The sequence below is a fragment of the Dromaius novaehollandiae genome, chromosome 7 (genome assembly GCF_036370855.1).
Source record: "Dromaius novaehollandiae isolate bDroNov1 chromosome 7, bDroNov1.hap1, whole genome shotgun sequence".
In the NCBI taxonomy this organism is placed as follows: Eukaryota; Metazoa; Chordata; class Aves; order Casuariiformes; family Dromaiidae; genus Dromaius; species Dromaius novaehollandiae.
The window spans coordinates 10,625,611-10,641,930 of NC_088104.1; the positions used below are offsets into that span (position 1 = coordinate 10,625,611).

Genomic DNA, 16,320 nt, shown 5'->3' on the forward strand with positions numbered 1-16,320 from the left:
TCACATTTTACATTTTTGCTGCTTTTTTTCTCCTTTTCCCTTTGATACTCGGGGGGGGGGGGGGCGGGAGGGACACGACAGTCTCTCTTTTCCCATGTTCCCTTTGCTCCCTTTCCCTTACCCCTCCGTCTTTAAGACCCCACTTTTGCAGGCATACACAGACCAGCTCCACTTTATTTCACTGAAAGGCTGCGAAAAGCTCCCCCCGCGTCTCCCCCCTCCCCGCCCCCGCGTTTTCGCCCTCTCCCCCCGCCAGGAGCCGGCGCTGCCGCCCGGCCCCGGGGCAGGTGCCTCCCCGCCCGCGGCGGGCCGGCCCCGGCGCCGCTGCCCTCCTCACGCCCACGGGCCCCTCCCCGCGCCCGAGGCGGGCCGCGCTGCGCCGCTCGGGCGGGCCGGGCCGGGCTGGGCCGGCGGGGCGATCCGGAGGGCCAGGCCGTGCTTTGCGCGCAGCCGGCCCCGCGGCCGCCCCTGTCACCTGCTCGGCGCGGCCCCGCCGGGCGCTGCGGAGGCTGCGCGAGGCGGAGACTGGCGCGGGCAGGCAGAAGATGGCGGAGGCCGAGTGAGTCAAGGGGCGGCGGCGGCGGCGGCTGGCGGGGGTGGGCCGGGGAGGAGGAGGAGGAGGAGGAGGAGGGGGCGCTGCGGCGGCGGCGGGGGAGGGGAGCGGCCCTTCGCGGCCCCTGCCCGGGAGCGGCCCCGCCGGCCGCTTTTCCCGTCGGCGAGCGCTGCCGCGGCGGGGCCGGTCCCTGCCCGGCAGCCGCGGAGCTCTCGCCAGGGGCGGCAGCCGCCGGCAGCGTGCCCCCAGGGCGGCCTCGGCCCCTGCGGCCCCTCGTTGGTGGCGGAGCCTCGGCCTCGCTGTTAAAGCTCGCCTGCAGGGACCGGTGACCAGCCCGGCGGGTCGGAGGCGCCGGCGCGGGTCGCTGAGCCGCGCGGGACCGGGCGGAGAGCTGGCGGTGCCAGGCCCGGGGGCCTCGCCGAGGACCCGGGGCTCCTGCGCCTCTCTTCCTGCTTGTCACCTCGGCTTGGCTTTGCTTGAATAAACCTTTCTCCTTCCTCTTTTTTTTCCCCTGCTCCACTTGCACTTCTCCGTAACCTGTCTGTACCGTGTAAGAAGCTAAATCTGAATCCCACGCAACAGAAAGGGCTTCATTAGTATAAAGAGCACAGGGCAGCGTTTGCAGGACAGATCTTTTAATTAAGAGACAGTTAAGTGACTAAGTGTTTTGAAAATGGCTGGGGCGGTAATTTACTACTTAACCGCTTTGCATAATGCGAGACATCATGTGGTAGCAGTGCGGGTCATATATAATACTTTGCCATGGTATATGAAAACGCTTGGGTTGAAGCAGTGTGTCACAGGAGAGGGAAGGCCAAGCTGAGGTGTTGTAAAAGTGCCACACCTGTAGCTTTCTGTGTGTTGTTACAGTTTTGAATATTCATTCTCAAGACATGGTGGCTCAGGAATGACGTCGGTTCAAAACAGGAACTGATCCCATCCAAATAGAAACCCAGAATAAAACTTAAGGGTTAAAAGGAGAGACGATGTGTCATCGACTTGCGTGCACACTAGCCTCCCAGTGCAGAACAGGAGCTAATGTTGTCTTTAGAAATCTTAATTTCCATTTTCATTCAAGGAGGCACTACTAAATACCTTTGATGTACAAGTAGTATGCTTACCTGAGAATCTCAAGCTCGGGTTATCTAAGGAATCTTAAGTCTATCTTAAGGATCTTTGTGTTAGTTTTGGTCAGCTGTTGCATTGCCGTGTTCCTCAATTTCTGTTCATAACATACCAGGAGGTCTTGGAGCCAATCAGCAGAGAAAATTAGGGAATGCTAATAAAACAAACAGGAGCCGTATGTCTAGGACGAGAGACCAGGACAGAAACCACTGCATCATACTACTAATTTAAAATCTGGCATTACTTGTTATAAACAGAGTCATCGATGTATACGCACTAAAGCGTCCTTGTTCTGGTAAGGCTGTTTACCTAGTAGTAAAAATCTGTTGCTGGTGTCTGCAGTGACCCGAATGACTTGCAGCTGCAGTGGTTGTATAAAAACAGTGAGCAATTTCCTAGAATAGAAAAGTGCTATTATATTTTGGTTTTTCACAATTAGGTGTCATATATGTTTGGTGAATGGCATTAAATAAATGAAGAGTTAAGTAAATGCAGTTTTTATACACTGAAACTGGTTTATGCCAGAATAAACTTGTACTTTTATTTGATAACCACCATTTCTAGACAAAGGAGATGCATATGATCTGGTCTATGTTTACGGCAATAAAACATCTTATGTAGTGCCACATGAGACAGTTGAGAATTCTTAATTAAGCTGGAAATCATTGTGATTAACATGCCTCTCCTTCTTGTAATTCTTTTAGAGGAGATATCAAGAGGTGGTCTAAAATGGGGAAATAATGGCTGCAGGGAAATTATTAATAGATTTCCTCAAAGATTGGGACTTGGGCTTATCCTGTTTAATATTTTAATTGATGACCTTGGCGCACAAAATGGAATTCTAGTCATGATCTTTGCTGATCACCTGAAGTTGGGAACCCTCTTTAAGGCCAAAGCAATTGGGATATCCTATGGAAAAGCTGAATGATGTTGGGTGCCGGCATAATACAGATGGGATAAAGCTCAACATGCAAGGTTGGGGACTGGAACCAAGGAGCAAGGAGTTCACTAAGAGGAAAGAAGAAGGACTTGAATGTAGTAATGGATCACAGGATATAAGCAACCACTTTATGGCAGTGAAAAAAACAAATGTGATCCTGGGGTGCAGCAGAAGAACTCATTTAAATGGAGGTACGAAAGTATGAATTTCCTTGTACAAGGTCATGAGAACTGAACCTGGAATTGTATACGTCAGCTCTGGTTACGAATACTCAAAGAAAGGTGGCATTCAGACTTCAGGAAGCGCCAAGAACTATTAGGATGATAAACCGAATGGAAAGTCAAATTAAGAGCTCAGCTTGTTTTCCTAGGAAAATGAAGGCTAGGAAGGGGTATAACTGCTGTCTCTGACAGTATTAGTGAGGGAAAAGAACTGTTTAAGATAATGTGATGAAGTTGGAAGAGCTGGAAATTTAAATGGTGATTTCTCACCATTAGGTCAGTGATGTTTTAGAGCTACCTTCCAGTAGAAGCAGTGGGGGCTAGACTTAGTGGTTTAAAAGCTCCTGTTAAGTCCAGTATTGCTGTAAAGTTCATTTATGATCATGATGTACAGTGTCTGATGCTATATATTTAAAAGACTTCCCCTTAAGTTCTGAGTGTCCGTCATCAACTGGTGGGCAAAACGCCAAAGGACGGGGAGATTCTCAGCTGAAATTATAATTTATTTGTGATTCTGTGCTTTCTTTCCTGGAGGCTAAATGTATTATCTAAGCTCTACCACCACGCCCTCCAGAGAAAGGGGAAAAAAAGCTGGAGCGCCTCCATTTTGCTTGAGGGAAATCTGTTGCATTCCCAGCACCAGCTCTGATGCAGACATCTCAGTGTTCAGTATGAGTCAGGAGGTTGGCTAAGAAGCCAGACACCGTGGTTGCCCTCCGGATGTGTTCATAATTACAAATAATGCTCCGAAGCAACCGTACAGAAGAGATCCTGTATTCCCTGGAAGACTCTGCTGCCTCTCCAAACTGCCAGTGGGAAGTTGTGTGCGATGAGAACAGTTTTTGCTTTTGTTTTGCCTCTTGGAACTTTTTCAACTGTAGGGATTTCTGAGTGACCATTGATGGAAGAGGCCACAGAGCGGCATCATGTCTTCTGGGGAGTTAACAGTAGCTAGCCTGGACGTATTTAACTTCACTTTTGGCATTTCTTCTGCATATGCAGCAGGGGTACTGCTTCCTCCCCGCTGCTATTCCGCCTTCGGAGAACCTCCTCTAGATCTGCTGAAGTCTGTGCGGAAGGGGGAATATGCACTTTTGCAGCTCCCCTTTCCTCTGTGTGGCCATAAGTAAGAGTTAACAAAAGCCGCCACCAGTTGGCAGTTTCAAATTTAAAAACAATGTCCATTTTTTCTTCAAAGTTCCAGGTGGCTAAGCTGTCGATCAAAATTGTTGTTATACATAAATGTGACACTGAATCTGTGTATAACAAGACTTTTGATTGACGGGATTTTTACTTTTTTTTAAAGTGGTTGGGGTGGGATCTCTGCCATTCATAGAGTGCCTGCAGAGTTAGTCATGTGAGAAGCTATCGGTACATGGTAGGTGGAGCTCCTTTTTCCCTTTGCATTCAGATTCTTTTATACCTGATTAAAATCATAGTTTGTAATAATGTGGGGTAATTTTCACAAAATTTATCTTACTTTGGTAAGCATTTCTCTGTACTGAGACTCTTTCTCTGGTTTGCATAATTATTTGCTCTTATGTGGGATTACAAAAATTGATGCAGTATGAGATTGCTGAAATTCTGGCTCTACCCTGAAAAACATTTCTCAGATTTCTCTTTCCAGTTGAGAAATGTTTTCTGGCTTCTCTTGAAGAAGAAAGATTCAGGAATCTCTGTGGCTGCCTTGAAGCTAAGGGTTGTGTTTACTTGCTTCTGAATTACACAATCTCTTGTTATTGCCTTAAGGAGATGATAAAATCAACATTTATTATTGCTGTGAAGCAAGCCTTCCTTCTGATACCAGTTTTATTTCTTCTTCCGCGTGGTTTCAAATTCCAAGCTATCCCATATCACGTGTTTCCTCCTTCTCTGTTTTCTTGTAGACAGAGCTATTTTTTTCATTGAAGGCATTTCTGCAACTGTGGTTGGTTCTGGTGGGGTTTTTATTTCTCAAGGACTAATTATATCTTCTGAAAATTCCAAAGAAAATAATATCCATAATTTTTATCCTTAACCCAATCTGCAGTTTATTTAAGAGAAATATACTTAATGTTTCTTACATCTGCATTTTTTCAGCCTTGTTTTATTTTTTTCAGGGTTTGGGTGTCTCGTAATTGAAGAGAGTCAAAATACTGATTACAAGTGAATCCTCCTCAGTCAGCCTGCTGGATGTCTCTGAGAACATAAGAAGTCATGGCAGAAAATGATGCAATGCCAACCTTACCAAAAAAGTGTGGTCCATACATTTCATCAGTAACCAGTCATGGCATGAATTTGGTAATTCGTGGAATAGTGCTGTTTTTTATTGGCGTATTCCTTGCATTAGTATTAAACTTGCTTCAGATCCAGAGAAATGTTACACTCTTCCCCCCTGATGTGATCACAAGCATCTTCTCCTCAGCTTGGTGGGTACCGCCTTGCTGTGGCACAGCATCAGGTAAGTTCAATCATGTAAGTATGCCTGGTATGGAGATGAAAGCGTCGAAAGGTAGTTATGAAAAACTTTATATAAAAGGTGTGGAAGATGGAAAGTCCTCTTCCAGCAACACTGCCCTTTCCTAGCTATTATGTCCCCTTCTCATCTCTCCATGTAGAGACAAATATGCATGCATGTTTCCAAACATTTTTGTTCTGCTGGCTTGTTCTACTGCAGTACTGTTAGCAGAGTCTAGCCTTTGCTTTTTCTTCTGGATTAGAGTACAAGTTTAACAAATTTTAATCAGTGGTACCCCTTGTGGCCTTGATGCTAGATTGCAGGAGTGTGCTCTGTAGGCAGCCCTTTGAAAATAGCCTGGACGTGTTAGATTGTGCAGCATATGGTGCCTTGTTTGAGTGCAGTGAGCCACCCTGAGTGATGCTCCATTTTGTAGTTCAGCTTTCCATTTGTTCCTCAGTCCAGTTTGAGGTATAGCTTTAGTTCTGTAAAGATCAGAGACTTGACTGTATCTCAAGGAGTTAAGGCCCAATACGCAGTTTGCAGTTGTAGAAAGCATGTTACAGAACAGAGCACCTCAGTTAAATTCGTGTATCAAGTTGGATGATATAAACATGCTCCATTTATCCCATGACGTTGTAGGGAGCTGAGGATTTTGTGTGTGGTTTAGGGAATAGTTTAAGTGAGATGTCTGCTGTAGGTGGTAAGAAATATAACTTTTCCCTCTTCCTTCATCTTCTAATATCAAGAGGGATCTTCTGTGTTAAAAGTCTGATAGAATTACACTTTGTGCTTGGCTCTGAAGATCACCAATCACATGGGTCAATTTTACTTTTTACTAAGGGAGTATTCTTAGCAGCTAATTCTGGAGGATTCTGCTTTAATGAACCTTTATAGTAATGGCAGCATCTTCCTGGAGATTGGTTTTAATAAGATTGAGAAGATCACTTTTCTGGGTGTTAGTTTGGGTCAATAAACTAGGTTTGGTTTGGCATCACTGTCTTGGTGATGATAATATTTAAGCCTTTTTTTTTTTCAAGTCATCTAGTTACTTTCTTTTAGATACCTTGTTGAAATATTACATCACAAATATCATAGAGCAGCTTGATTTGAAAGGAAACCCTCCAAATATCTCTCTGAATCTGTCAGTTTTGTACTGTGGAAATGCATTTGACATATTATGGTCACAGTTACATACCTACTTTATCTGTTAGTTGTCTCTAAGTCTTCTTTCTGTTCTCTTGCTGACATTGTGGATTATTCATTGATTGTGTCCTACATTTGTTGTATTTTTTACACTTTAAATTGGTTGTCTTGACAATCTGGCAAAGGTTTGATCTTTTATATAAAATTTGATTTGAACACTGTCATATTTGTGACAGGGCTTAGCTCAACAGCTTTTCTGTATCATTCTGTATAGGAATGATTTGGGGTGTTCTGATTCTTAGAGAGCATGTAGGTGTAACTCTCTGTAGTTATTACTAGGAAAATAGCTGTTGTTATGTCCATGAAGCTTACAGTGTGAGAAGGGTAACATACTTAAAAAGAGATTTAAGGACAAGTAGTACCCTTGCTATTCTATTAAAACCATGTTCACACACTATTTTGATGGTACCACTTGCTATTTCTTTTTCAAGGTTTCTCTGGGGGTTGAAATGACAGAATCCCAATTTGCAGCAGAAACACTTAAAGTTTGCACAGTAAAGTCAGGTTGCACTCTTTGCTCTCTTTTTGAGAACATTTGATAACATTATGTTTGTAGCTGTGTATTGTGAAATCATAAAGGTTAGGCTTTGTCACGGTCTCAGAAGAGCCTTCGGGATCTTTCTGGTTCTGCTGGGCTGATAATTTTGATGGAATGAGTGAATATTGCTTGTAAAACGTAGTCAGTCACCTGCTAAGTATTTGCACTCGTACTTGCCACCTGACTTAAAGGTACTAAACTGTCTTTTCCCAGCAGGAGTGACACCTGTTGAGGAGTTTGAGTTCTTTCTTTTCCATTACCAGTCTTTCCCCTTTTCCTTTCTTATCCTCTCAGCTAACGTGCATACAAAGAACGTCTCTGGCTAAATGTTGATAATTGACGCGTTGTTTTACCGCTCATGCTTGCACAGCCTCCCTGCAACTGGCGTAGTTTGTTATTATGAACAGAATAAAGGTATTTTGCTTATTTGTAATCAGTGGCGATCAAGGCAGCTTTCTGAGAAGACCTTTCGTCTGTCACTGATACTAGTCATCAATTTGGCCCAATGCCTTTGGCAAGAAAATTGCTCATTTTTTTTTTCGCCTCCTGCTTTACTGGTGATTTATTTTCCTAAATCCTGGAGATCAGGTTCCTCTCTGGCAGAATAAAAAGCATTTGCTGTAACGTATCTCCCAACAGCATGCCAGACTGAGGGTATTAGAGCCCATACTGATTACTCAGTCTCTGCCTTGCTCCTGCAGCACCAGTTTAACCCTAAGCAACAGTTTATTCTTCAGCTGTGTTGGTAACAGTCTTTTTAGCTGCAACTGCACTGCAGAATACATTTATCAAGAAATGTTCAAAGTGCATAATACTTCCCTGGGGTTGACAGTCTTATTTGCTTTATGTATTTAACTGCTTCTGTGGACTCTTGGCTTACCCTCTTTTGTGTGAATCTTTACAGTAGCAGCGAAGAAAAGAAAAGCATTACCCAAGTGAAAACTGCTTTTAACAACAACAGAAGACAACAAAAAATATTGACATTATAAATCACGCTGCACCCTTATTGTGGTGTTTTTGTTTTGTAGTTATCTTAACATGCATGTTTAAGATGTGGGATTTTCAGAAGTGCTAACTTGTAACCTATTACTGCACTTTTTGAACTAAATTGTAAGACTGTGAATTCTGTTAGTGCAGAACTCTGATCCTCCACCCTCAGTTCAGATTATCTCTGTTTTGGTACTTCTGTCAGGTCACTGCTGCTGTGATCGAAGATGCTGCTGAACAATTTTACAGTGCTTTTTAATAACAAAATTGTATTTGAAATTCCTTTTCTGTTACAGTGTGTGTTTTCTACAGTTATGTTTACAATATATGTTTTGCTAGTTACAATTATTTTCTAAATCTAGATAGTCTTCATTCTAGCTAAATGTTGCCAGTGCTTTAACTTTTGTGGCTTTTTTCTTTTATGTTTCCACAGCTGTGATTGGGTTATTGTACCCATGCATGGACAGACATCTGGGAGAACCACATAAATTTAAGAGAGAATGGTCCAGTGTAATGCGATGTGTAGCAGTCTTTGTGGGTATAAATCATGCCAGTGCTGTATCCTATATTTAATGAAATTGTCAATAACAAATAGGTTTCCAGTAAAAGAAAACCTACATACTCAGTCTTAATGCATTGCTGTTAAAAATATGATGTGCAGCATTTCTGCAAAGGAAGTACAAAATATGTGTTAGTGTTAAATGATAGTAGCAATACAGAAGGTAATAAGTCTCACACCATTTGGTTCTGAAAAATCTTCATTAGAAATGTCTCAGTATTGGTATTCGTTTTGCTTTAAGTCTTTGTTTGCTTTGAATAATTAAAACAAGTGTGGGGAAATATTTACATGTTACGTATTATAAAAAGTGCTTTAATAAATAAAAGTCAGTGTTCATTTAACACTGTAGTTACAGGTTGAAGCCCAGTCTTGACATCATCGGTGAAACACATGCGCTTTGCAATGAATGCAGAAAAGTTAGGAGCAGCTATTACGCAGGGTTACCCAAAGCATTTTACAAGGCTAGTAAGTGTTGTTACCCCGTGCTACAAACTGAGGCCTTGATGCTTGAGAGAGTAGTTACCTTTCCTGTGGTCATTCAGTAACAGCAATTAGAAGTCAGTCAGTATATTATAGTACATTATCTTCCTGCTAAAGAGCATAGATGTTCATGTACATCCTGGCACAACGGTGTCTGAAACTAGCATCACATCTCTCTTAAGCAGCTCATGGTCCTGGGGGCACACTGACTTGCAGGGTGTTTCCCAGGTGGGCTGACACACCTCCCTGGCACCCCCGTGAGCTCCAGTGGTTGTGTCATCAGGCAGGACCTCCTCTCTGAAGCAAGGCCAGCATCTGTCTGTGAAAACTGAGTTCTGGTGAACTGATTAAAAAAGTTCATTTTCTCCAGAAGTCTCATTGCCTTTAATATCAATTCCAAAATGGCTAGCAGAAATTTGTGGGGGGAGTGCTAAGAAGTCCCTGATCGTGTGCTACTGAATCTCCTTGTTTTTAGCTGAAGAAAAATAGGGCAGGTTTAGTGAAAGATATGAGAGCTGGCTGAATTTTCATTGACATGGCTTGGGCTTTGGGGGGTTTTTTGTTCATTTTTATTTTTGTTCCTACAAGCCATCCTATCCAGTATGGCCAGAAAAGCTGGAGCTGTCAAGGTTCAGAGTCCTCCTTGCTGTCCCTCACAAGCCTTGCTCTCTCCTTGTCAAAGATACATTAGCATCCTGTGGTGCTCACCAGTTTGGACCACAGTTGTTCTGTAAGCTGTCTTTTTATGTTGTCATCCCATAAATCTACTTTCAGACTTATAATGCTTGACAGCCTCCTTTTTAATAATATGTTTTGGGAAGGAGTTGTGAGTATGAATTAGTATTTCTACAGCATTTTGAAGAGGGAAGCACTGCAAAGATATCTGGAGTGACTTCACAATTTTGTCCCTGAGCTGATAAAACTGATTTCAATGTTGATTTACACGAGTTCACAGTAACATTATTTACACTTTGCTTTATAGAAAATGTTAAAATTATTAATGTTTTGCTGAACGTAAACTGGCATGTAAATTAAAAAAGACATAGTAGGAAGTCAAATAAGAGTTATTTAACCTCAACAAATATCTTATTTCAGTAGATCCTTGGCATTTGGAACAGTTTAATGCTAGATTTAAGATTTCATGCTCAGTGTAATAAAGGAGCAGGTGAGGATATAATGTCTTTACTCTGAACAGTAAAATGTGCATTGTATGTCTGTCTAAAACTCTTGTATTCTGTTTGATAGGTGTATAGTCTCTCTATTCTTGTACAGTGCTAAGACTCTGTAAACATGAAATAATATCTTAAGTCTTTAGTTTCCTGTTAGACTCATAATACTTACAAGGCTTATTTCCTTATACGTGATAGCTGTATTAATTGCCTAGTGTTGTATTTTTTTATGGAGGGACATGCTGTCTTATGCCAAAATAATGATAGAGTGAAGAAAACTGCATTTCACTTATATTTGATATTTCCAAGCTTATCCTTAACAAGCAACACAGAAAGTGGACTTTGCCAACAATATCCAGTTGTCTCTCACATTAGCAGCCCTATCAATTGGGCTGTGGTGGACATTTGATAGATCACGAAGTGGCTTTGGTCTTGGAATAGGAATTGCTTTCCTGGCTACATTGGTGTCGCAGCTTCTGGTGTACAATGGAGTTTATCAGTAAGTATTTACTTCTTCAAGGTTAAATGATATTCTCTTGAAACCATTGCATAAATTCACAATAATTGAAAGGGTAGAATCTGATGTGGTTTCCAAAGCTGCCAGCACTTAATTTTGAGTGTAAAATAAATTGGACTATTGATGAAAGCTTCTATGTGTTGGTAAGAGTGAGACTTTTAGCTGGGAGTTATTTACTTCAATAAATTGCTGCCTTACCAACAACAGAACATGCTTTTTGTAGTTTAGTAAATGTGATTAGAATCAATAGGAAGCCTCTTTTGTTATTTGCTGTAAGTATTTAAATGTCTATAATATGTGGCTTTTTTAATTCAAATGTCCTCATACTTAAATTTATGAATTTTTCTCCTGTAGTTGGAGTACTCTGTTTTTATGTATTACACAAGGTTGAGCTCAAGAATACATGCTCTTTTCCAGATACACATCTCCAGATTTCCTTTATGTTCGTTCCTGGCTGCCATGTATATTTTTTGCTGGTGGAATAACTATGGGCAATATTGGCAGGCAACTGGCAATGGTAAGTTGTGAAAGGGGAGTTGACTGCCTTCTAGAAAAGTTTTAATCTGCATGTCATTCCTTCCTGTATATGCCAACCAGTTGACTTGTGGATGTGGAGCAAGGTGAGGTCTGTAATCAGTGCGTGTTGATCTAGTCAGTGAACCATCAGTACTGCTTATCAGAGCACAGCCTGTCACTTTGCTCTATTTGTACACTCTTAGTTGTGTACTTTCAGTCCTTTCAAAACCAGGAGCTAAGTAAGAACTCCATGTTTGGAGAGAAGAAGTCAGGCTAACCTCTAAGTCTGTACTGCTGTTTCTGCTGCTCAGGGAGACAGAAATTGGAGCCAACACTGTGCACAGAACTTATGGAGACCAAACTCATCTGGACAAAGCATAAACTGAGCTATTTTATTGCTCACTTTGTAGATAATTCCCCTTCATAGTGGTCTTTTTCATTAGTTCTGTAAATTATCATGATTAAGTATTTTTGTCCACTTCTGTTTTTCAGTATGAATGCAAAGTCATTGCAGAGAAGTCTCACGAGGACTGAGGAGAAACAACATGCACCTTCTAAACAGGAAAATGTCTGACAAATGACTGTCGGAAGAGCATAAGGAACACTTGACTATGAAATTGCCAAAATGCAATTTTTTTCCCTTGAATAGTATACTTTACTGCAATCTGTGATTGCTGCTTCTATAGAAACCTTGGTGTCTGATTTTTGATTACTGTGAAGTTACACTAGTATGCAATACATTTGACAATATTGGTTCGATTATAGGATTTTTTTTCCAAAGCTAAACTGAGTTTACCATATATTCTTGTCTGTCCATAATGTTGCAGTGCCAAACTGACCTTTGCACTACATTTCTGTAGCTGAAACTTCTGCTTCACTTTATCTTGAAAATTTTGAAGAAGTTGTTCTTAATAGTTCAGTGAAAGACAGGGAATTCAAATTTAGGAATGAAGATCTTTACTTGGTGATAGTAGTATCCTTATTAAATTCATGGATTACAGCGAGCCTTGATGCAATAAGTAGCTGACTTCTGCCTATTAACATACTGTATCATTCTCTTTGATCACATCATAGGTGAGGAAACTTAATATGGATTGTATGGGTTATTACCATACCATTTCTTTTGTCTGTGTTGTGTGCCCTGTATCACATATCACAGAACTGAGAAATGGAAACTTTGCTGAGGCTGGAAATTCTTTGCTATTTTTTCCCCTAGTACACCCAGTATACACAGCTTGGATATTGATTTATGTGGACCATCATCAGATGTGGACAGATTCAGAAACTGCTTGCTGTGTTGAGTAATAAGGATACAATTCAGGTAATTCTGCTGCAGTCCCTTAAGCCAGCTTGTGTTGGTCCCTTCTTCAAACACACAAAAAACCAACCTTCGGGCGTTGTTATTATGAAACTTTATTCTGCTAAACTAAACCAGTGACTACCATTTACTGTCATAAAACTTGTTAATGTTAATTTGATAGTTGTTGTCTACACCTGTTCTGTTCACAGGGATTGGCAGAAGAAGATGAGGCTGTATTTTAGGTACTGATGTAGCTCTTATTGCTGTGGCCATGGTCCAGGCACTCTTCAGTGCGTTTCTCATGGCAACTTTCTGCGGTAGATAAATACTGTTATCCCTATTTTACAGGTGCCTGTGCATAGGAAGTCTGATAAGACAGAGCTGAAATAGGCTGTGTGCTAATCGGTTCCCTTCCTGAGAATAAGGATTTTAGAGTTTGACACATATTTGAGGATGTACATGGAATTTCCACTGTTGGCTTTGCAGTTCCCTTTTAAGATCATAAGACAAAAGACCTTGTGCAAGAAGGCAAAAAGCAGACTTGAAGAAGACTCTGCAAACCTGTGCCAGCAGTGAATTTGGGGTGGAATTATCTCCATTTTCCCCCTTCTGTCTCTGTGTTGATGTTGTTTTAATGTATTCTTCTTTTGTCTTGAATTATTATTTTTTTAAATCTTCCATGAAAGGTTTATAAGACATGTTACAGTCACCTAGGGAGACTGGAGTTGGTCCAAAGAACAAATAGATGTTTAGATAAGTTTTTATTAATAAATGTGTGTATGTATTGTACCTGAAGCTTGAAACAGGCAACTCTTTTTCAGTCTTATATGCTTATCTCTAAGTCTGAGAAGTATGCAATGGAGTGCTTCCAAAAGCATGTAGCAAAAATGATAGTCACAGATCTTTTGGGTGGAGAAGTTTAAAAGTAATAAATAAGCATATGATGTATAAAGAACTTGATTCTGCAGCTCCACAAAATTTCACTAGCTTTTTACAGTTCCATGGCAATTCAGCACCTTAAGCACATTTTCGTTTGGTATTGCTTCAAGAAAGCACTTAGAGATGTGCTTTACTTTAAACTGAGGTAAACCATGTTTAAGGAGATCCCTGGCTAGAGATTTTTTTTTTTTTTTAATCAAACCACATGGCAATAAAGGGTTTTATTAGTGAAACCAACAAACCATCAGGGCATGAGCTTAGGGTGAGATTCCATGCACGAATTCTGGCATTGCATTGAGAAGCCGTTGGGTCCCTTTCCTCACAGTATTTGGCCTGATCTGCCTTCTTTGCTTAGGTGAATGGTTTCAGCTTGTTCTGCAGGCCCTCTTGAATTATCAAGGCATGAATGGCATAAAACATTTAGATGTCGATATTTCTTATCCTAACTGTAGAGATTAACATGGTACCTCTGTAGCCAGTGTGCTGATTTGGGAAACATATAATTTCATTGTGACCAATAAGTGTATACAACTGGAGATGAGTATTTTTTATTATTCACTTGGTGGCAGAACTCCTTTAACCTGTCCATCTAAATATTTACACAGAACAAAGCTTATGTATGTTAAAATGTGCAGTTTGTGAGAAGTGGTTATTGTGCATTCGTGGCACCCACTTTACAACACTTGTGCACTCACATTCATATAAACCTGATTAGACTGTGCTGTCAACTAATGTCTTTTAAATTTCATTTTTGAAATTTTGAGCAGGTTGTGCAAAGGCAGCAATCATCCAAAATACATTTGGGTGGAGTCCTTTATTATATACATTTTATTTTTTTTATTCTTATTTGACTAAAGTTGATACAAGACTGAGATCTTGGATGCCATATTTTTTCCAAACTGCATTGTATTTTTATGGCTGGTATGTTCAAACGCTGAAAAAGGTTCATGATGAGAATGCTGACACAGCCTTAACTATAGTGGTGTGAACATGCTGCTACTGTAAAGCGTGTAATTATAATATTAGACTGTCTTCAAAATATTGTTCAATAGAGAATGAATAAGGTATATTTTAGATACAACTTTATAAGCACTATAACCTCTTCACTAATTAAGCATTGTAAGGTCTATGCTGTTTAAACTTGCAAATTGCTGTTAAAAGCAAAATATGCATTAAATACAATTACAACCTTGTTTGATAGGTTTCCTTTTTTTTTTTAAGAAATGATACTGATTTTTAAAATACACTGAACTGCCTTCTATTAGCAGTCTCATAATAATTTTGACCATTGAGCTGGCATATTGGTTGCACAAAATACCTGTCTAGAAATAGTAAAAGAGAAGCAGGCAAGATCAAATCAGCAGTGATTCTGACATAACTAGCATGCTGAGCTGCTTTTGAAAACTTGCTCTTTTGAATCTGCAGTAGGAATATTTGAGCTGCAGAAAAATAAGATAAATTTAGCTGCAATACAGAAAATAAAGATTTAGATATAAATAGTCCCTGTGAATAAGAAAAAACACTTATTACAGAAAACCTCATTCTGTGATATTGGTATTTATTAATATTCTGGTCTGGATTTGAATTGACAGTATATTGCTGAAAGTTAGGTATTCACTGAGTGGCCCTGTACAGTGCCTGTACATCTCAAAAAAGATGTAAAAGAAATAGAGATGTAGAAATATGTAATGAAAATACCTCAAGGCAGAACTGAAGAAAGGGTGGGGAGAGAGGCCCGTCAATAGTAGAATATGAGCCCAGGGAAGTCCCAAAGCTACAGTACATATGAAAGTTGGAGAGAGCACAGGGGGCATGTGGGAAGACCCATGGTTGTGATGCAGGATCCCATGGGGCAACCTGCTACCCAGAAGCCTAACTGGTGCCAAAATGCATAGTCCCGTGCATGCCTAGTGTTTCACCAGAATTAAATTTCACAATCAAGGATGGACACAGTTATGGCTGGGTCATAGTGCTAAGTTCAGTCCAAAACACGCTGGCAAAGTTGCTTTACTTGAGACGCCAAGCGGTGCCTCTCCCTTTCATCTGTAGCCTCTCTGCGAGAGCACTACCTCGGGAATAGAAAATCTAGGTCTTTCCTGCTCAAATTCAGCCTGAGGGTGTTGCATGGAAAGTTGCTCATTTCTGAGAGAATATTCCAGCTGCTAGGTTCTCTTGCAAAGCATGTTACTCCTCTCCTTGTAACGTGGCTACAGTAAGTAGCTAGAAGAATAAATAAAGTAAGTTCTCTTTGTAACTTCTGTAATTCTCTTCTGCCATCTGGCTAGGATCTGCTGTGGGGACCTTTGGGCATAATAGCCTTCTCTTTTCATTTCTCCCAGCATGTAAGGAAGGGGCGTAATTTTACCAGCTATATTGCCCTGGATGTTTTGCATATGCTGTTTACATTTCAAAGCAGTGTTGCCAATAATTTCTGATGGTAATGTTAATGGATGAGTATAATCTATGGAAGTGATTTAAATATGAAATACAATGCATATAAAAGTACATCCACAGTTGGGCAGAGGGAACGTGTGTCTCGCAATGGGATTAGCTATCTAATGCTGTTAGTTTTGATGCCAGTACTAAGTGCAAAGCATGAGTAATTTTGCAGCTTAATGTTCAGTACTAAATTGTAAATGAAAGGTCAGTCCAACATGTTAACTGTCATGAAATAGTAAACACTACTTTAATTGCTTCATACAGTCAGCTTGGATTTTTGGTGCCCGTTGTCATGTTTTGAGCAACATGGTCCAGAGCCCTGTCCTGATTACCTCCCCCAGTCAAATGACAAAGCCTCAAATTAAAGGATGAACCAAATGCATGGGCGTTCCAG

The 16,320-nt window shown here is 40.8% G+C and overlaps 1 protein-coding gene across 2 annotated transcripts; it reads left to right on the plus strand.

Moving 5' to 3' along the window:
* Positions 1-338: 338 nt before the first annotated feature.
* On the plus strand, positions 339-14,680 carry INSIG2 (insulin induced gene 2). Of its 2 annotated transcripts, none has more exons than XM_064514643.1 (6): positions 339-559; positions 4,939-5,279; positions 8,441-8,565; positions 10,548-10,714; positions 11,150-11,249; positions 11,741-14,680. In XM_064514643.1, exons 2-6 carry the CDS (start codon positions 5,036-5,038, stop codon positions 11,780-11,782), a joined length of 678 nt encoding a protein of 225 aa, XP_064370713.1. In that variant the 5' UTR covers positions 339-559; positions 4,939-5,035; the 3' UTR covers positions 11,783-14,680. The 2 variants fall into 2 exon arrangements, with proteins under 2 accessions (XP_064370713.1, XP_064370714.1); XM_064514644.1 differs by lacking the exon at positions 339-559 and adding an exon at positions 4,102-4,217.
* The last annotated feature ends 1,640 nt before the right edge of the window (positions 14,681-16,320 follow it).

Coding starts and splice junctions, on each gene's coding strand:
- INSIG2 (XM_064514643.1), top strand. CDS start 5,036: ATGGCAGAAAATGATGCAATGCCAACCTTACCAAAAAAGTGTGGTCCA. Junction 8,566..10,547: donor GTATAAATCATGCCAGTGCT/GTATCCTATATT, acceptor CAAGCAACACAG/AAAGTGGACTTTGCCAACAA. Junction 11,250..11,740: donor TTGGCAGGCAACTGGCAATG/GTAAGTTGTGAA, acceptor TCTGTTTTTCAG/TATGAATGCAAAGTCATTGC.